This window comes from Nicrophorus vespilloides, unplaced genomic scaffold (assembly GCF_001412225.1).
Source record: "Nicrophorus vespilloides isolate i.1.1-1 unplaced genomic scaffold, Nicve_v1.0, whole genome shotgun sequence".
NCBI classification, from domain to species: Eukaryota; Metazoa; Arthropoda; class Insecta; order Coleoptera; family Silphidae; genus Nicrophorus; species Nicrophorus vespilloides.
This window is the reverse complement of record NW_017099507.1, coordinates 30,197-48,640: the sequence shown is the minus strand read 5'-3', so window position 1 is coordinate 48,640 and position 18,444 is coordinate 30,197. Positions and strand designations below refer to the sequence as shown.

At 38.4% G+C, this 18,444-nt stretch overlaps 6 protein-coding genes across 12 annotated transcripts in view; 5 read left to right on the top strand and 1 right to left on the bottom strand.

Moving 5' to 3' along the window:
* The first annotated feature begins 585 nt into the window (after window positions 1-585).
* Window positions 586-1,052, top strand: LOC108564572. The gene is made up of 3 exons (XM_017923656.1): window positions 586-709; window positions 834-969; window positions 1,040-1,052. Exons 1-3 carry the CDS (start codon window positions 586-588, stop codon window positions 1,050-1,052), a joined length of 273 nt encoding a protein of 90 aa, XP_017779145.1.
* LOC108564574 (sepiapterin reductase) lies at window positions 974-1,982 on the top strand. The gene has a single exon (XM_017923658.1). The coding sequence runs from the start codon at window positions 1,062-1,064 to the stop codon at window positions 1,830-1,832; it is 771 nt and encodes a 256-aa protein (XP_017779147.1). The 5' UTR covers window positions 974-1,061; the 3' UTR covers window positions 1,833-1,982.
* On the bottom strand, window positions 1,896-2,713 carry LOC108564576 (28S ribosomal protein S21, mitochondrial). Of its 2 annotated transcripts, none has more exons than XM_017923661.1 (2): window positions 2,697-2,713; window positions 1,896-2,267 (listed from the first exon to the last, which is right to left on the bottom strand). In XM_017923661.1, the coding sequence occupies exon 2, from the start codon at window positions 2,265-2,267 to the stop codon at window positions 2,004-2,006; it is 264 nt and encodes an 87-aa protein (XP_017779150.1). In that variant the 5' UTR covers window positions 2,697-2,713; the 3' UTR covers window positions 1,896-2,003. The 2 variants fall into 2 exon arrangements, with proteins under 2 accessions (XP_017779150.1, XP_017779149.1); XM_017923660.1 differs by lacking the exon at window positions 2,697-2,713 and adding an exon at window positions 2,382-2,473.
* Window positions 2,714-2,855: 142 nt separating this feature from the next.
* On the top strand, window positions 2,856-6,189 carry LOC108564581 (ralBP1-associated Eps domain-containing protein 1). The gene is made up of 3 exons (XM_017923677.1): window positions 2,856-3,069; window positions 3,202-3,598; window positions 3,652-6,189. The coding sequence occupies exons 1-3, from the start codon at window positions 2,920-2,922 to the stop codon at window positions 4,998-5,000; spliced, it is 1,896 nt and encodes a 631-aa protein (XP_017779166.1). The 5' UTR covers window positions 2,856-2,919; the 3' UTR covers window positions 5,001-6,189.
* A 1,125-nt stretch (window positions 6,190-7,314) lies between these two features.
* Window positions 7,315-14,250, top strand: LOC108564577 (tubulin polyglutamylase TTLL4-like). 6 transcript variants are annotated; one of them, XM_017923663.1, is made up of 11 exons: window positions 7,315-7,397; window positions 7,516-7,772; window positions 8,688-9,910; window positions 9,970-10,185; window positions 10,528-10,696; window positions 10,762-11,078; window positions 11,144-11,270; window positions 11,331-11,977; window positions 12,042-12,115; window positions 13,572-13,797; window positions 14,201-14,250. In XM_017923663.1, the coding sequence occupies exons 3-10, from the start codon at window positions 8,719-8,721 to the stop codon at window positions 13,749-13,751; spliced, it is 2,922 nt and encodes a 973-aa protein (XP_017779152.1). In that variant the 5' UTR covers window positions 7,315-7,397; window positions 7,516-7,772; window positions 8,688-8,718; the 3' UTR covers window positions 13,752-13,797; window positions 14,201-14,250. The 6 variants fall into 6 exon arrangements, 5 of the variants coding, with proteins under 5 accessions (XP_017779152.1, XP_017779156.1, XP_017779151.1 ...); XM_017923665.1 differs by having other exon boundaries at window positions 7,345-7,427; XR_001891155.1 differs by lacking the exon at window positions 14,201-14,250 and adding an exon at window positions 13,082-13,140 and having other exon boundaries at window positions 7,337-7,772; window positions 13,572-13,621.
* Window positions 14,251-16,716: 2,466 nt separating this feature from the next.
* The window catches only part of LOC108564578 (NAD kinase-like), a 16,825-nt gene continuing 15,097 nt past the window's right edge, over window positions 16,717-18,444 (top strand). Inside the window, exon 1 of the mRNA XM_017923671.1 lies at window positions 16,717-16,970. The gene's annotated coding sequence lies outside the window, so the exon portion shown is untranslated. The remainder of the gene's footprint in view (window positions 16,971-18,444) is intronic.

Below are 18,444 nucleotides of genomic sequence, written 5' to 3'. Positions count from 1 at the left end.
TTCATTATTGCTTAACTAAATCTCAAATCAGTTTGCATTAAGAAGATATATTCTACTTAAAGATTTACTATTTTCAACTATTATGTTCCTTTTGAATGGCTATTTCCTAAGAAATAAGAATACTAGTTTTCTTTTGTTGTTGAGATTAAAGCTTCAACATCCATTTTACAACCATATTTCTTTCCACGAAACTGAAATGGTAAGATTCTAGTAACTTTGAGGAAGGTAACTATTGTATTTCTTCCTAGAGGGAAAGAAGCAGGAGGAAGAAAAAAAAAACTATTATATTTTTAACTTCTAAGTACTTTATAAATAGTTTTAAAATAATTTGGTACTTAAGTTAAATGTTAAAAAATAAGTTTTTAATTATAAATAATTAAGGTGATATTATATAAAATTTCTTTATCTTCAGAGTTGGATGTAGTACAATTATGTAGGTATTTGGGACATGGAATATATGAATTATTGATTATTAAAATTGCATATCTTCAGTGAATAGTTAGCGATGAATATGCAACCAATGAAACGTGGAACGAAACAATGACGTCTCAGCCACTACGAAGAACAGAGATAGTGATTATAAAAATGGATCCTTGGGCAACAACAGGCAACACAGAAACCAGTCAAGAGGTCTGCTCCAGTTTCGAAGACAATTTCAAGCCCGAAACTCCGCACCTGCCCGATTCCGATCAGTACCTGGCGACACTCGGTAATTACAAATTACTTGGCAATCGAATCGACTCGAATATCACTATAACAACAATAACAAAAAGCAAATCGTTTTCTTTGCCTTAATACGTGTATGTGTTTTTTTTCTTCTTTTGTTTCCTCAGAATCGAAATTGCAGAAGATCAAGAACGACCCCGACATACTGAAGCAGCTCGCCGAGAAAAAGGAGTCTTGCATGCAGCAGCTGATCAGCGGTGAAGCGCTCGAAGAGGAATTTCTGGAGACGCCAGTGAATTACGGGTCGATCCTGAGGAACATCGCGCCCGACCGTATTCCAATCAATCAAGGTGAAATCGTCGAACTGCTCAAGGCCGACCATCTGAACGAGAAAGATGTTTAACTTGGAGAAGTCGACGCTCGCCGTCGTCACCGGCGCCTCGCAAGGCATCGGACGCACCATAGCCCTCTCGATCGCCGAAAAAGTCAAGAATCTCACGATCATTTTGATCGCCCGAAACGAGGAGGCTCTGAAACAAACGAAACGGCTGATCGAGAAGGCGAACGGCGGCGCCGAAGTGAAGATCTACGCACGCGATCTGTCTTCCATCGAAATCGACGAGTGCACGAGTATCATGAAAGAGAACGTCAAGGAATTCGAGAACGGTGTAATATTCCACAACGCAGGTTCGCTCGGCTGCCTTGATAGAACCATAAACTTGACAGATACGAAAGTGTGGAAGCAGTTCTTCCACCTGAACGTCATTTCAGCGAGTCTGCTGAACTCCTCCTTCATCCACGAGATGAGGTACAACGCAAAGAATCTGTTTGTAGTCAATATAAGCTCGTTGTGCGGCATCCAGGCTTTCAAGAATATGGCTATGTATGGTGCTGGCAAGGCAGCAAGAAACTTGTTTTTCAAAGTATTAGCTGAAGAGGAAACGGATGTGAAGGTGCTGAACTATTGCCCTGGCCCAGTGGATACGAACATGGTCACTCAGGTCATTGGAGATGTGAAGGATTCCGAGGTCAGGAGCATGTTCAAGGGAATGCGTGACAACAAGACCATCCTATCCACTGAGGTTACTGTTGATAAACTGTTGGGAATATTGCAGGCAGGAGATTACAAATCGGGTGATGTCATCGATTTCTATGATAGGATTTAAAGGACAGCATTTTACTTTCTTCTTAATATATATATGTATACACTTATATGAAATGGTGTTGGCTGATCTTTATAAATTTAAATTTTTATTAATGTTATTTTTTATGTATTATAATTAGAACTAGTGATTAATATACAAGAGTATATCTGACTACTGATCTTTCACTCTAATTTAAATACAACCTGGGTAGGGATCGGTGCGGTTCTTCCTTAGAACAAATTGGATCTTTCTGTCCATATCCTCGTTGTAGATGGATTTGCACTTCTCATAGTTTATCCGTCTCCTGAATTGGAAAGGTTTCTCGTAATACCGCGTCCTTCTGAATTGATCCAAGATACCTTCCCTACCCAGAATCCTGTTCAGCACTTTGCAGGCGGCTTCGACGTCGTTTTTTTGGACGAAAACTGTCCTCGCTATGAAACTTGCGTGTCTCATCTTGAAAGAAAAGATTTAAACATAACCTTAAATTAATGTGCAAAAACAATATAGAAGCGTTTAGATTAAACTAATTGAAAACAAAATTAAATTATATAAAATAATTATTCTTACTTTGTTAAAGTAAATAAATAGTGTATTAATAAGTCAATAATGTAACTTTAGTTTAACCTAGAAAACTAATATTTTTTATTCATTTATCTGAATTTTAGGCAACTTTACATACAAATTTTCTATAATTAATTTAAAGTTATTATTCAATAAAATCAGTTGGGTGTAATACACAGTAATACATGTTGTTTATGCATAAGTTATCATTTTATTGTTTTAAAGTATTTGTGAAGAACTTTAAATAATTATTAATATGTTAATTTAACTGTAAGCATATTACATTAATATTAATGTTTTCTTTATTAAAAATAATTGAAATTTGTTAATTTAAATAAGTTTTTATGTAGTATTAAGTTTAAAGTGATTTTGGTTGCCTGGTTCAAATTAATCTAATGGAGAGTGTGAATGAGTAACTGCTATTGGTGAATGAAACTGTTACGTCACGAGTTCCCCCCAAATGCCAACACAATGGGAAAAAAGTTGAGCCAAACATCAAAAATCAGCTGTCAAAGATTTCTGATGGCACCGATTTCCTGATGCGATGGAAGAACTGCACCTCTCCGAAGCGCTGCAACGTTACTTTTGCGACCTCTTCGTCTGCTGCGACGACGAGAAGTCCGGGAAGGTCAACGTTAACAAATTGTTGGACATAATCAAGTCTGGATGTATCCCAGAAGAGGTTATAGATAAGGTAATTAGAGACATTTGTTTATGTTTATGGATTGCCTTGAGTGCATCCTGCTGTTAGTCATCACCATGGATATCAAATGTGCGTTGCAGGTTGTATTCATGTGAGTGTATATATATTATGTTTACTTTACAGATTGCTGAGATATGTTGGTCACAAACAACAAATTATTTGAATCGGAAGCAGTTCTGCTATGCCCTGAAATTGGTTGCAGCCCATCTGGTCAATATCCCTGTCACATCTGAGGTGCTAGGAATATACATGGATGGTCCACTGCCCAGATTCAATTGGCCCCAGATTGAGGGCCAATCAGATCTAATCGAATTGAGAAGTGCCGATTATAGGGAACATGTTGATCCAGTCAGCACAGATTCAGAGGTGGACAGTGAGACTTTGAGCATTGGAAGGAATGGCAGCCCATCGAGCACTGCATCTGACAGTCCAACACCAACAAACAGTGTGCAAGATCGCAGTTGGGCTATCAGTGGGACATGGCAAGGACTTGTCTCTGAAGAACAAAGACAGCTATTAGGTATGAACTAAGCACGTTTGAGAGGGATGTGATTTTAATGGAGAATATTTTAGGGACTGAGGAGGAATCCTCTGATAGACACAGTAGTGAGGAAGATACGGAGGTATCGAACGAAGTATGGACAATAACATCGGAGCAGAAGGAGTATTACACGGCGCAGTTCAGATCGCTGCAAGCGGATACGAACGCCCTGTTGGCGGGTCCGATTGCTCGAATGTTCTTCGAGAAGTCTCGTCTTCCGGTGCAAGAGCTTCGTAAAATCTGGCAACTAGCCGATGTGACGAAGGACGGTGCTCTGAGCTTGGAGGAGTTCAATACTGCTATGCACTTGGTGGTGCTCAGGAGGAACCACATCGAATTACCGGACGTGCTGCCAATGCAGCTGATTCCGGGCAACGAAACCCCCATGTCGGTAACCCCCGAAACAGAGCCCATTCTGAGTCCCCAGACGAAGGACACCGCCAAAGAGTGGACGAAGTTCTTCGAGAGTCCGACGAACAGCGTCTCTTCGCCAGGACCGAAACCAGTCAATTTCGATTTCCAGCAAGGAGCGGTGGACAAGGATCCGAAGATCCTGCATCCCGTGGCGCTGCGCCTGACGCCGGAAGTGTTGGCCGCACAAGCGGAAGATGATGACGGGAACAGTCCGAAGAAGTTTCTCGAGAATTCCCAACAGATCACCGCCATCCAGAGGCCGCAACCTAAGAAGTTCAATTTGCCGGGCCCCGGTGCTATACCTCCGCCGCCCCCACCAAACAGCACGAACATCGCCGAAGATGGTCCGGTAAGTCTGCCCGCATTCCCTCCGCCCAAGAAGGAGAAACCTCCGCCGCCACCACCCAGGCCCTTCAAGACGCACGGCAGAAGTTCTAGCTTGGACTTGAATCGTCTCAACAAGAACCTCGCGCCTCCGTCCGTGCCGCCCAGGGTCAGTCCGAACGTGCAGCAGAGCGCCAAGAAGCTCGTAAACCAAAAATCCGAAGGCGATTGCGGCGCGAAGGCGAACGAGGGTGAGTTCGCGAATTTCGAACAGTTCGAGAAGTACGAGAACGTGACGGACGAGATATTCCCGGGAGATCAGTACGAGGCGGAAAGGAAGAAACTCTTTGCTCAGTTCTCCGTGCAGGATGGTGGAGGTGTCAGTGTAGGCGCGGATGCGACGGACGCCGCTCCCCGCAAGCACGGCGCGTTCGAGGTCTACAGGAAACCTACACCCAAGAGCAGAGACAGTCCGGCCAACGTCGAGGAGAAGGCTAAATTCGATCTGTTCATGCAGCTGCAGGATCAGAACACGGTGCTGCTTCGGCTATGCCAGGAACTGAGCCAAGAGTTGGTCGAAGTCAAGGAGGCTAAGGTGGCGTTGAAGGTGATGCTGGAGAAACAGTTGAACGGAGGAGGGTAGTCTTCACAACAATCGAGTAACAATTGCCTATGATAATAATGCGCTTAACATCTACTATTTAATTCCTTAATAACGAATATGGTTCTTAGCGATATTAGCAACATCTCCCATTAATTTTTGGGGGGGCGAATTAACGCATTTCTTTACAACAAAACAAGTTTTAAAACTTTCTTTCTCACCGCGTAAATACATACTTGAATATGTATTATATGCGGAGAGAAAGAATGAAGATATAGAAACAGAGAAAGGGAGAGAGAGAGAAAGTTATATACGTAGCAATAATAATGATTCCCCGTATATATATGCAGGGTGATTCGCGTCCTGAAAATCCTTCTCCGAGGACCAATTAGTTTTTGCAATAAGATTAACCAAAGTTCACCAAAACCATTCACAGATCTCAAATTCCAATAACAGTTCAACGAGGCGCCAATCTCCCTGTGTGTAGCTTTAATTATAATAACATACACAAACAAACAAACAAAAAAACAAAAACCTGTCGTAAACATTGGCAACTATCACACAAAATGCTTCAGTTCAATCGGATTTCCTTATTATTATCATCATTATTTTGTTTTCTTAATCAAAGGAACGAACGCGAAGGTGCGCGAATTCATTTCGCCGAGGATGCTTTAAAATTTACATATTCTTTTGAAAACCGTTTTGTACATAGTGATATATATTATATTATAAATGATAGACAGAGAGATGCAGATCGATTTTATTATACATTTTTCTATTATAATTATGTTTTTATTCTCGATTCGATTACCGCAAATTCGTCCAGTTCGGAATTCGCACTGTTTTATGTTTTTTTTTCCTTCTATTTTGTATTTTACATATTTTCTCCACTATGTTCTGTGCTAGTTTCTAAAACTACTGATCGATTACTTTTGTTATATGAAGATTGTTGTAGCCGTTGGAGGGGAAATAAATGTATTTATCTAAGAAAGAAAGAAAACAAAAACAAAACGCGAGACAACAAAATCGTCGATGATTTTGATCACGTCTGTAGACGTCGAAACGTAAACCATTAAAATACGTTGAAGGAGTATTTAAGAGAAAAGAAAGAGTTTATATTAGCGAAGAGATTCTCAAATTCCGTTTGTCATTATTTTTTTCTTCTTGTTCTCTTCGATTTTATTTTATAAACAATTATGTTTGAAAATACATTGAATAAAAAGAAATACACTATTACATAATTCTAGGGAATTTTGAATTTCATTAAATAATCTCTTGTTAATTGATTTAGATGTTCAACGAGGAATAAATATGCTTAAATCTAAGTTTAAAGGTATTTTTTTAAAACAAAAATAATTATTTAGTTTTATTTTGACTTAGATCTATAATACAATGATTAAATTTGTTATAGGAATTTGAATCTTAAGATTTATCAAGTTCCGGAGGAAGTGTGAAAAAAAGTCATGGTCGTCATGGAGACTATCAACGACTTCTATAATTAATATCCAATAGGGATTTAAGAGGTGCTCCAGAGGGAATGCCAGGTCTGCCTGGTAAACCAGGTAATGATGATGTTGATGGACTGAAAGGACATCCAGGTGTCAAAGGTGATAAAGGCGCGCAACGACCGGCATAAATAATGTTTCATATACGATGTATACGAAGTTGAATTTTCAAAGAAATTAGTTAATGAATAGAAAGAACATCTCGTCCACCGTAACCCATTTAAAAAAATAGTGGTAAGTTTTAATTAACTTAATTGATAATTTATAAAAAATGCAAATTTTCGTATAAATATCTTTCAAGAAAATAATAATGTAGTGTAAATTTGGTTGCATACGTTTCATTTTTATCTGAAGTCCAATAAGCATTAATGGTAAACATTGATTAATATTGAATTTCTTGCGCCATCTATTATCGGCATTATTTGAAATATATTTTTATTGGATTATTGCAAAAATATATTGATTTAATCAATATTTGAATTTTAAAAGTTCGTTAATTATCTTATGATTAATTTTGAATTGTTCTGTTGGTAACGCAGCGCCATCTGGTGTTATTTTAGTGTTTCTTGTATGGCGTTGCAGAGTTCTGCAGTGTTAATATTATTGCTATGCATCTACCAATAAAAACCGTTAGAAGCCGAATGGTGATAATGAATTGTGTTTTGGATGAGTTAATCTATGATGGAAAGATAACGTGGTTAAGGTTTGTTAACCTTGTGAACAAAAAAAAAGAAAGAAGAAAATTGGTTAATGAAATTCATTATGTAAGTTTTTTAATTACAGACGTTATTTAAATAATTATTCGTACTTTCGTAGAGTGGAAGAGCGCATGTGCTTTACAAACAACCAATAAGATTCGTGCAGTGGTGGTGCTCTGTTCATTTGTCGGCAGTTGTCGGGTGGAAAACTGCAGAAGAGGCAGAAGAGAAGAGAGGTGAGCGCGCGCGCCTGCTTTTCGCTCTGTGTGAGTGCGTGTGTGGCGTGTTATTTATTTGCGATTTTCCGCTGCAAATGCAAATCTCTTAGCGTATTGATTTCCATTTTCGCGACAGGTGAGAGGAGACGAATCGATTGCGGCCCCATCGACGTTCCGTTCCATTCAGATATAGGGAGCGAATCGAATACGAATTGCGACTCGTCGAAAGCAGTCTGCACGTCTCGTCGGATGACGGCCGCTTACTTGGATCACAGAGGGTCTTTCCATCAACAATCGAGACTGCCGTGGGACCGATGTGGATAGGACTGCAGCTGAGCTCTTCCTGACCGTCGACGCTGGGCCACAACATCTCGACCTGCTGCTCTCTTTGAGGTTAGGTTCTGATTAACCTTTTCCACAAACTTTCCACCATTAGCGCTAAACTTTTTCCTCGCCTGTTCTATTTTTAAAATTTAAAGAGACTGCACACTTAATTGGTCATTCGAGCACCGCGCATCGTTCCAATCAATACGTCCAAGATCTCTCCATAAATCAACAACCAGAATCTTCTAAAAAATCATTCAACACATTAAAATTTTGTTCAAAATCAAAGAAATATTTCATTATTTCCATTAATTAGCACTGATATTTCAAAAAAAGTGGAACTTGAATCGAGTGATGTTATTGCAATGATTTGGATGCAATTCAATTTCGAAATCAATGATTGTAAGATTTACTATGTATATAATTAATCAAATTCTATTACTAGTCATACTATTTTTATTAATCCTTCTGATGCCAAGTATGTGCCATACAAGATAAAAGTCAAAGATACAAATTCCACTTGCACTTGTTGCAGCCCACTTGTGATTTCTTAACTGCTACTCTAGAGAATCCGATTTTGCTTGTACAGTTGTTATTTGTTTCTCGCTTCAATTGAGCTGCCGTAATTAATATACATCTGCTGCATATTGTGTTGCCAGTGAAAAGTGAGACGTCTCCAGTTATCATCATGTTTACTTAATAGTTGTAGTATTTGCTTTTGAAGATGCTGGATTCTTAGTATTTACAATTATTTATTTGAAACGCTGTCACAAATGTAACAGTTCAAATATTTGTTTACTTGATAATGATAAAAAAAAATAATGAGCATTTGTCATTTACTTAGAATGTTGTGGGATATGTCCATCAAAATTATTTTTCAACTAAGGAATTAGCGTTGTCCGCGTGTGGATTCGTTCGTGGTGAATGATTGTGTTTGCGTTGATCGTGATTTTCTAATTTTGTTTTTTTAAATTTATTTTACAGGCATGAGATTGGGGGTGAGCGTAGTGAGATAATGGCAGAGTGCAATGTGTCACTTCCATTTCAATGCGTGAAGCCGGATTGTAAGTACTCGTATGCAAGCTGGTGCCCGACGTGCGAAAAGGAATCGCCAAGGAGGAGAACGAAGAGCGAAACTTACGAGCCCTGCAAGAGGAAGGGCAAGGAGATGAAAACGTTTACCCCGAAGAAATTCGATAAGCATAGGGGATACGAAAACATGGATCTCGAATACGATTCCAAAGATTTGAGGATGATGGAGAGGGTGCGCACCAATCTGTGCGAGCTTCCGACCAGTTACATCACGAACAACGTGAACAAGAACGGAGAGTATTTGGATATGGATTACGATGGTTTCTGTGATCGGAAGCACTACGAGGAGAAGCCTTACAAGCAGACCAACTACAACGGCATCACCAAATGCATGCTCGTCGAGTCGAAGGTGAAAAGCAAACGATCGCCACCACCAAATCCGGCCAAGAGTTCGCTATCGCCACCGGTGACGAGCAACAAAAGTCCTTTATGCACTAAGCCCCATCATCATCTTAGCCAAAATTCCATACTGTGTTCGAAGGCTTCCACCAGTCCCAGTTCCAATTCGCCGCAAACACTAAACCCTCCAGCAACGAACCAATCACCACTAGCGTCTTCGCCTAAACTAGGCTCTTCACCCTCTTCCTCCCCGAAGTACCGACTCGAAAACAACGATATCCGTCCCATCTTCGAGACTTGCACCTTCTTCGATAAGCAGATCGATCCTGTCCAAATCAAAGAGCGCTACGCCAAAGAACTCGAGGTGCTGCGCGAGAAGCTGCGAGATCTTCGCAGCAACAGATACAATCCCGCCAATCCTCCAATGACCATCCAGAACTTGGACGTGCAACCAAAGCCACCGGCACCGGAAGTGAAGGTCATCGAGATCGTGCGAAGGCCGCGCATCGACGTCGTCGACTCGAAGAGCGAAACCAAACGTAACTGCCGAATTTCCGTGAAGACGAAAGGTAAATTCGCCGCCCTCAGAAGTGCCAAGTTGAGGGCCAGAACACCTAGGACCCAGCAGTCTTTGGAATCGGATAGCAGCGATCTCGAAGGCAGCGAAAAGGAGGAGTGCGATGAGGTCAACAGCGACGTACACGAGACCTCGCACGAGACCGGATTCGAGAAACCTCTGGTGCTGAAAACGGAGACTGATTCTTCGCCGCCGAAAGGTTTGCCGTCGTTGTTGCCAATTATAAATATTTACATTAATCAAGTTTTTTACTTGTAGATTCCGGCGATGCGCCCTCCTGGCCGCTCAGGGACAGCCTGTTTCCGAACATTCCGCCCTACATAAAGTTCAATCGGCACGACGACGCGCCAAACAAGCTGCCAGGAGGAGGACACAGATTCCTCAAATGGAAGCTCAGCACGATAACGCCTATCGTGGTGAGGAAGACGCTGACCAACACCGGCTTCCGTTTGGTGCGAAGTGAGTTCACCCGAGGTATCCGTCCCTTTTTTATATCCCATCCTTATACCCCAAACCTGAGCTTTTTCAAAAACCTTTACACCCTAAATGGATTTTAAAAGCACAGCTGTTGGGTTTATCCTTCATAAAATTCAATTTCTGATTGATGTTGTCGCGAGATAAATCATTTATAATTCAAAAATGGATTTCCAACGTGAAGATCCTATCATTCTTGGTCGGTTGTTGATTACATTAATTGATTAAACAAGACGAGAATGCAGAGTAATTGTGAAGATGTGCCGCCCTTAAATGTTTCCAACAAATTCTATTATATTTTGTATATGAAATGTTAACATGACTTTTATTTTTTAAATTCAGAATCCAACGAATGGCTGGGTACGTGGGGAAAGCACATGAAATCGCCGATGTTCAGAACGCTGAAGAGCAGTCAAAAGTTGAACCATTTTGCCGGCACTTTCCAACTAGGAAGGAAAGATAGACTGTGGAGGAACCTGCACCGTCTGATGTTGACCCACGGAGGCAAAGAGTATTTTTTTATGAAAAAAACCTCGACGTCGCTCTTTTCACACACAGTTTACGTTTTGTTACTAGGTTTGGTATTATTCCGCAGACGTACGTGCTGCCCCACGATCTTAGACACCTGAAGCAGCAGTGGGAGTTCAAAGATGGCAGTGGCGGAGAGAAATGGATCATCAAGCCGCCGGCTTCCGCCCGAGGCGTCGGCATAAAGGTGATCAACAAGTGGTCTCAGCTTCCTAAGGCCAGTTCACTCATCGTGCAGCGGTACATCGCCGATCCCTACCTCATCAACGGCAGCAAATTCGATCTCAGGCTGTACGTTCTGGCCACCAGCTTCAACCCGCTCCGCATCTACCTCTACCCGGAAGGACTGGTCAGATTTGCAAGCGGTAAGTGCTCATCCAGGTTCTGCAGCAAACAGGTTAATGGTTAATTTATATTCTTCCGTCATCAGTGAAGTACAGCGACGACGATAAGGATCTGAAAGACAGATACATGCATCTAACGAACTACAGCATCAACAAATTGTCCAGCCAATATACAGCTAACGAGGACGCGAACTCGTGCCAGGGACATAAATGGTAAGTTTATTGTAATTTCTTACAACAAGAGATGAATTATGAAATTTGCGGTGTTTTCAGGACGCTATCAAAACTGTGGGAGTATATGGAAATTAAGGGCATCGACACGAAGGAACTGTGGACCAATTTGAAGCATCTCGTTATAAAAACGATGATCTCGGGGGAATCGCCGATCACGCAGCTGTGCGGTGAAAACGTGCAGAGTCGCTACAACTGCTACGAGCTGTTCGGCGTCGACGTTTTATTGGATTCGAGGCTGAAACCGTGGCTGCTGGAGGTGAACATCTCGCCGAGCTTGCACAGCACGTCGCCTTTGGATTTGCACGTGAAAGGACCGCTGGTGCAGACGCTCTTCAACCTGGCCCAATTCCATCTGCCCTCGAAGCTGTCGAAAACGGACACATGTCCACCGTGCTACGACCCGAGGATATACACGACCACACTGCTGAAGAAGGAATCCACTAAGCATAATCTGTTCTCGCAGACGGAGAAACGACAGGATTATCTGGAGGACATCCTCGATAACCTAACAGGCGATGATGTGCGCTACCTCACGCAAGCCGAGGACGAGTTCGTGGTTAAAGGACAATTCGAACGCATCTTCCCCACCAGCAAGAGCTACACCTACCTCGATTTCATGCCACCCAGATACTACAATCGCTTATTCGACGCATGGGAGACGAAGTACGAGAATAACAGAAAAGAAGGTAAATCAAGCAAATTTCCAATTACATATTGTAATTGCTAATTCAATTACCTTACGTCCCTCAGGTATTGCGAGATTGAAAGTGCTATGCTCTAAACGGGTGCACCTGAAGATTGCTCCGGCCACCACCTCTAGTAAGGTAAGCCTTCGCAACATTGATCCCTCATTAATATTAATGGTTTTCGTTTACTCTTACGTACTCTATGAATTCATTCTCTTCTATCTACAATAATTCTTCACGATTATTAATTACGTTCTCATTTATTTACTTTTTTTTATGATTTTCTTCATTTAGACGTTTATCGAAGAAATTCAGCGAATTATTGGTTTGACCATGTAGGGATATTTTTTTACTTCAAATTTCATTTATTAATATAACAGTGGATTTAAAAAAAAAAGAGAATTTTAATTTTTTTTTGTAAATGTAAACTTTCTAAACGATTGAGTAAAACGTTAATTATATATATACATATACTTTTGATTTGTTACAATTTTTCTGTACTTGTATACTTTTTTTCTGTGCAAATACAAGACGACGGATGATGAGAGTGTTTTCTCGTAAATATAAATATATAAATGTTTGTTTGTTTGTTTTGTTTTGTTTTATTGTCGCCTCGGAGCGGACGCGCCTTCGCCTTGTATTCGCACACGACAAATGTTTATTGTTTTGTATTGTCTGTTACTACCTGTGAATTATCATATTTTTTGTTGACATTCTGTTATTGTCAAGGCGAGAAATTTCATTTTGGCGACGCTCCGAAGCGTCTATTCCCAATGTCGGAGTAAGTCGTAGGACTAAATGTGCAAGAAAAGAATTAATAATAATAATAATAATTAAAGAAGAAAAAAAAGAAAACAAACTTACTTGAGGCAAATAAACCGAGAGCAGAGTGTGGTTTTCTTTTGCGATTGACGAAAAAAAATTGCAAAACTTAACCGACGAAGATATCGATGTTGTTGCGTGTATTATCTATATATATATATATTTGTCTGTTCGTGTCGCTGCTAGTCGAACTTATTATATATTATAAATAATAATAATATTACTACTACCTTAGAGGATCTGACTAACTGGAGTTGTGTTGTTATTGTTGTTTACTAACAGTGGATTTAGACACTTAGATGAGAGGCGAATCTTAGGAGATTATTAACTGATTAACTAACGTAGGTAACCGAATATCGAATTAGAGCCTTAGGCAGCGTAGATTGTTTATTTTTCCACCCTTTTTAATAATAATAATAAATATATAGCATTTAGAATAATCAACGCTAACGTGTGTTCTCTTCGTTTATATTAACTGGTAGAGGAAGTTAAACTAACCATTAGACAATGTTGCACTGACTACTACGATAAACTTAGGCCGATTTTAGTGGGTGTCGTATTATTATCGATTTATTTATCAACTTTTTTCGTTTTTTTGGGGGGGAGTTTGCTTCCTTGTAATCACATCATCCACAAAGAACCATTTTCCTCGGGGGTTTCCCCCATCAGCTCATCTTCACCTTTCCATCTCGAAGAGCGATAGAGACTTCCCAAAATAAAACTAATATTTGCACGTGCGTGTCGCTTTCCGTTTTGTTTCTCGTTTCCGTAGAGTTCGCTGAGTACGAGCCTTGGGCAGGCGAATGTTCCGCAGCCGTCGACGGAAGGCCAGAGCCATCCGGATCAGTGCCAGATCCTGAGCGCCGCCGAAAAGACTGACGACAACAACGATCAACATCTTCATCAACAACAACATCCGTCCTCGCGACGTCCGTCGGACGACAATCAGTAGTCAAATTTACACGTGTCCTTTACACACGCACGCATCTACATACTAGGTGAGTCTGCAACCGCTCCACCTCTTCCATCAGTGTTCTTAAACCTTCTATTTTATTTCTGGTCTCACTCGAAACTGCTATATTTCACTTATTGCATCAATTCGAACTGATTCATTTTTAACTCTGAAAATACAAAATTATTATAACTTAAATCTGTTTTCGGGCATAAAACGAATCAGAGATCATCCGGATGACGATTGAACAATTCGAACGCGACATCTCACCGCATTGTTTCAAGCATTTGGACCAAGTTCAAGTGCGCTCGCGAATACCGCATTCTTGCATCATGCCAATATATATATTCTTTGTTTTTCTTTCCATTGCTTCCATTGTTTACAATCTCATTCACTAATCAAGTGAAACTTGTCTTATATACTACTTTTGTTTTGTTTTTAAATTTCAGATTAACGAAGACAAATCGAAGATGCCATGTATATTGAAAACGAAAAAAAACACCAAAAAGCTACGTAGAACTGCCAACAGGAATATATATATATTTAAACAAAACAAAAATGTTGAGAAATATTGTAATCTAATAAGTGCATGTGTGTATGTTTGTATAAATATTATATAATATATATATATATATTTTAGTAATTTTTCTGTCCGACAAAAATGAAATTTTCGATGAGAAAATGCGTTCGTTCCTAGATTTTTCTCGTCTAATTTTCATTTTTTTTTTATCCAAAAAAGAAAAACGTCCTCTTTTTTTAGTGTTATCTAAATGATTTATGTTATCGGAAAATTTACTGTAAATCTTGTTTTATTATTATTATTATTATTGCGATAAGAGATAGTCAAATTATTTATTATTATTAACAAAAGAAGAACGTTTCGAAATCACTTGTTTATTGTTTATAGTTTTTTCTCGTTTGTTTCTACATATATTAATTATATTAATATATTATATTTACATATAAGTTTTCCTTTCAGATGATTCGCTATTTTTATATATGTAGACAATAAACAAAGATAAATATTAAAAAAAAAAAGAAAGTTGATTTGAGTCTTTTGTTGCGAACACGCAATAATTTCCAATTTTTGTTTATTTCGTCTGAATGAAATTTGTAATGCGAACGTCGTTAGCAAAATACAATGTTGCAATGGAAAAACAACGAAGATATAGTTAATTGCTAAACACTGTCAATATGTCATTTTATGACCGAACTTAAATTATTTAATTACATGCAATTTTGTTTATATTTTCTTTGCGAATCGACATTCTCTGTTTATTTATTTCATTCAAATTGGATTTTCGAATTGCAATTCAATTAATGTTGTAATGTCTGTGTTTGTTACATAATTGTCCTTCCCAATTATCCAACATTGATGACATTGTCATTTCATGTCAAATAACTGTCAAAAAAAATTATATTATTCAATTCAGTCTGCACCAATTTCATTTTAACAGTCTCTTTTTGTTTAATTATGATTTTTTACACTTACCATGTAAAGAATTTAGAACTTCTTAAATTATAACAAATCGAAGAAGGTTTGTAAAATGAGTTAGTTGCGTCATTTGATTCTGTCACATTTGAATAGCGCTGATTTCGAAGTAATAATTTGAGATGAGTTTTAACAATCCACTAAATTGTAAAACATTTTCGGCAATTGAAGTTATATAACAGGGGTGGCCAGTCTTTTTTTTTAATCTCAATCATAATATAAGATATATATAATATTTGTGGTTCAACTAGCCACAACAAGACTCTTGAAGAGCCGCATGTGGCTCGCGAGCCACAATTTAGCCACCCCTGTTATATAATAATGAGATTAAATGATCAGCTGGAAACTGTCAAATAAGTCAATAAGTTTTGTTATGAATTGAGAAGGCTTATGAAATAAGCTGCGATAGTCATCTTCTTTTGTTTTAAACAACACAATGTCAGATTTCGAGCGCACTGATTTCGTTGTCGCAGTTTGTGGTGAGTTTTAGCAAATTTAATTCATCAAATTACACTTATTGAATGCAGGAAACTTATTAGTACACAATACGCATAGTTTTCAAGCTTCTTGTTTTTGAATTAATCGAAATATCTCATTAATTTACACAATGACAGTTTATGTGTATGAACATATGCTATGTGTTTGCATATCAAATTCAACAGATGGCAATTATAACATTATGTCAGAGACAACACAATTTTAATATTTATGTTCCATCATTTGATTTACGCTAATTACATGATCAGATATTAATTAATTTGTTTCAATTTTGTCAATTATAATTTGAACAATACTAAACAATTGCAATTTTCAGGTAACCAGATCAAAACAAATTGAAAATGGACAAAAGGGATTTTAGAATCAAGATGCTTGTCTATGAGGTATGTTTATGTATGGATTCATTTAAGTTTTTATTAATTTATGTAAATTTCATTTGTTTTAGAAACTCTACTATGGAAATCTAGATGAGAATGTAACATTGAACTGGGATCTCCTTGAGCACCTGGTTTTGGATTCGATTGGGCAATTCGCGGTGGAAACAATAAATCTGGAGCTATTAGACAGTAAGTGATCGGGCCTCGTAAACTGGACTAAAAATAAAGCTATTCCGATTTCCAACAGGTACGAGGTCAGCCTAAGGATAATGATCTCGATTATTATTATTATAATGACCGTTTGATATGCTCTATCCATTTATTGTGAGTGTGCGTTTCGTGCAATTCTTGTATTTGTTCGTGTATTTATTAATTTTTTGTTTTCTTTTTGCGAGGTGATTGCCGCCAATGCCAAAGAAGAGTGCAGAAGTGAGCAGTCGAGGAGGGCGATCGTCACGATGAAAAATGCGTACTTGAGCCGTTCACTTTTTCACCGATTTTTTTTTCGGGTAAACGCACACACACACCACATCAACGCGCATTGGATGCTATTGGATTGGATATAGGCAATAACCAATTCTGCGGCCGTCCGCTTCAGTCAGTTGCATTCGGGAACGCGACCGGTGGTGAGCAGCAAAACAAACAATCAACAACAAAAACTATAGAAGAAGAAAAAAACGTCCGAACAGCAGAGAAATAGATTCTTGTTTATCATCGTTTTGCCATTTCCGTCGACTGCTATGAAACTATTTTGAGTGCAGAGTGTGCGGAATAGACGGAGCCAAACAGATAGTTTCATAGAGTTTGTGCAAGAAAGTCTCCCCAGATTCGCATCCCAAGAAACGAGAACCGGTGAGTACATAAATTGCACGTTTATTGATAAATTAATTAACATTTATCATTTGATATGGAAACGAGTTTGTCTTCCTTTATAGTGTGAGAGTATTTTGTTTGTTTTTTTGTACGCTTCCACTTAATTGAAGCAATTACCCAGTGCCATTCGCCGTTGTGCGACTTCTCTAGAGTCTTCTCTGGATCTTGGAAATCCGCAACCTAAATAATCATCGAAGAAAGGTCGAATCGTAACGACGAAATTGTCCATATAAGAGCACGGAGAAATTCTGCTCACCTTCGCGATTTCTATCACAATGTTATTTTAAACGAAATTTAATTGTATCATTTTGAACGTTACGGTTTTATGTACCTATAAGATAGATCATTACGTCCATTTAATACATTGTCTGTGCTCTTACGTCCTTCAAATTAACAATAAAATTTAATCGAGTTAACATAACTTTAAGTAAATTTCATAAAAAATAACTATTACGAGTAAATTATATTAAAAAAAAATCATGTTTTATGCTATTGAAGTGATGTAAGTGCTTTTCTATTTTTGTTTTGTTTTTAAATGGATAATGACAATTTTATATCCCAATCAACAACACGAAGTTAAATCAGTCTTTTGTTGTTTTTTTTTTGTCTACTTACATTCACATGTCAATTAATTTGACATCAATGTTATGTCAAAGTCATTGATCTAATTAATTTCATATTAATTAATTATTGTAATTATAAGAAAATTAAAACAGATAGGAGCGATAATTATGAATAAAATTATCACACTTTCGCAGATGGAAAATTGATAATAGTAATGAGATATTTTTGCTTCAAATTTAATATGTTTCGGATGTTTTTTTTATTTTTGTTTTAAAGAAATGTCAGATGAAAGATCGATGACGTTTGAATCAGTTATATCATTGTTGCATAAATATGTTAGAAACATTCTATTTGCAGGGTAATTTCATAATAATGTTTGAAATAATACGTGTTATTAGACTAATATTGATATTTTGGCAACGGTTAACAAAGTCAATAAGAATTGCTTGCAAACGAAACGGACCGTTCAAATTGACTTGACCAAATAGGACAAGAGCTTGAAATTACTCTTGTTTTTCGATCGTTTGATCAACGAGAAAGACAGCTTCCTTCCTAATTATTCTGTTAGTTTTTGCTTTTGTTTGAAAAAGTATGAATGACCGAAATAGAAGTTGCTACGAATATGCGTGAACACGGGAGACGTTAGAGCGGGACGGATTCGAGGCATTGTCGCAATTGCCATTCATGAAAAAAAGGATCGTTTGTGTGGGGAACGAGAGCGACGTAACCTTTGAGACCCGCGAGAGCAATATTGACCTTGGCGCGGAAACCTTTTCCATGTATTTATTTATTGTACCCTTCTCGCTCTCCTCACCCACTTCTCGACAGACACACACACATACACTTTTCGTTATCCTTCTTCGTCTGCATTATATTCAATATATATATT

What these genes read in the sequence shown, in the direction of transcription:
- LOC108564577 (XM_017923663.1), top strand. Translation starts at nt 8,719, where the DNA reads ATGGCAGAGTGCAATGTGTCACTTCCATTTCAATGCGTGAAGCCGGAT. An exon ending in ACTGGTCAGATTTGCAAGCG is followed by an intron (nt 11,079 to 11,143) that starts GTAAGTGCTCAT and finishes TTCCGTCATCAG; the next exon opens with TGAAGTACAGCGACGACGAT. An exon ending in CGGCCACCACCTCTAGTAAG is followed by an intron (nt 12,116 to 13,571) that starts GTAAGCCTTCGC and finishes TCGTTTCCGTAG; the next exon opens with AGTTCGCTGAGTACGAGCCT.
- LOC108564572 (XM_017923656.1), top strand. Translation starts at nt 586, where the DNA reads ATGGATCCTTGGGCAACAACAGGCAACACAGAAACCAGTCAAGAGGTC. An exon ending in TCAGTACCTGGCGACACTCG is followed by an intron (nt 710 to 833) that starts GTAATTACAAAT and finishes TTGTTTCCTCAG; the next exon opens with AATCGAAATTGCAGAAGATC.
- LOC108564581 (XM_017923677.1), top strand. Translation starts at nt 2,920, where the DNA reads ATGGAAGAACTGCACCTCTCCGAAGCGCTGCAACGTTACTTTTGCGAC. An exon ending in CAGAAGAGGTTATAGATAAG is followed by an intron (nt 3,070 to 3,201) that starts GTAATTAGAGAC and finishes TTTACTTTACAG; the next exon opens with ATTGCTGAGATATGTTGGTC. An exon ending in AGAACAAAGACAGCTATTAG is followed by an intron (nt 3,599 to 3,651) that starts GTATGAACTAAG and finishes AGAATATTTTAG; the next exon opens with GGACTGAGGAGGAATCCTCT.
- LOC108564576 (XM_017923661.1), bottom strand. Translation starts at nt 2,267, where the DNA reads ATGAGACACGCAAGTTTCATAGCGAGGACAGTTTTCGTCCAAAAAAAC.
- LOC108564574 (XM_017923658.1), top strand. Translation starts at nt 1,062, where the DNA reads ATGTTTAACTTGGAGAAGTCGACGCTCGCCGTCGTCACCGGCGCCTCG.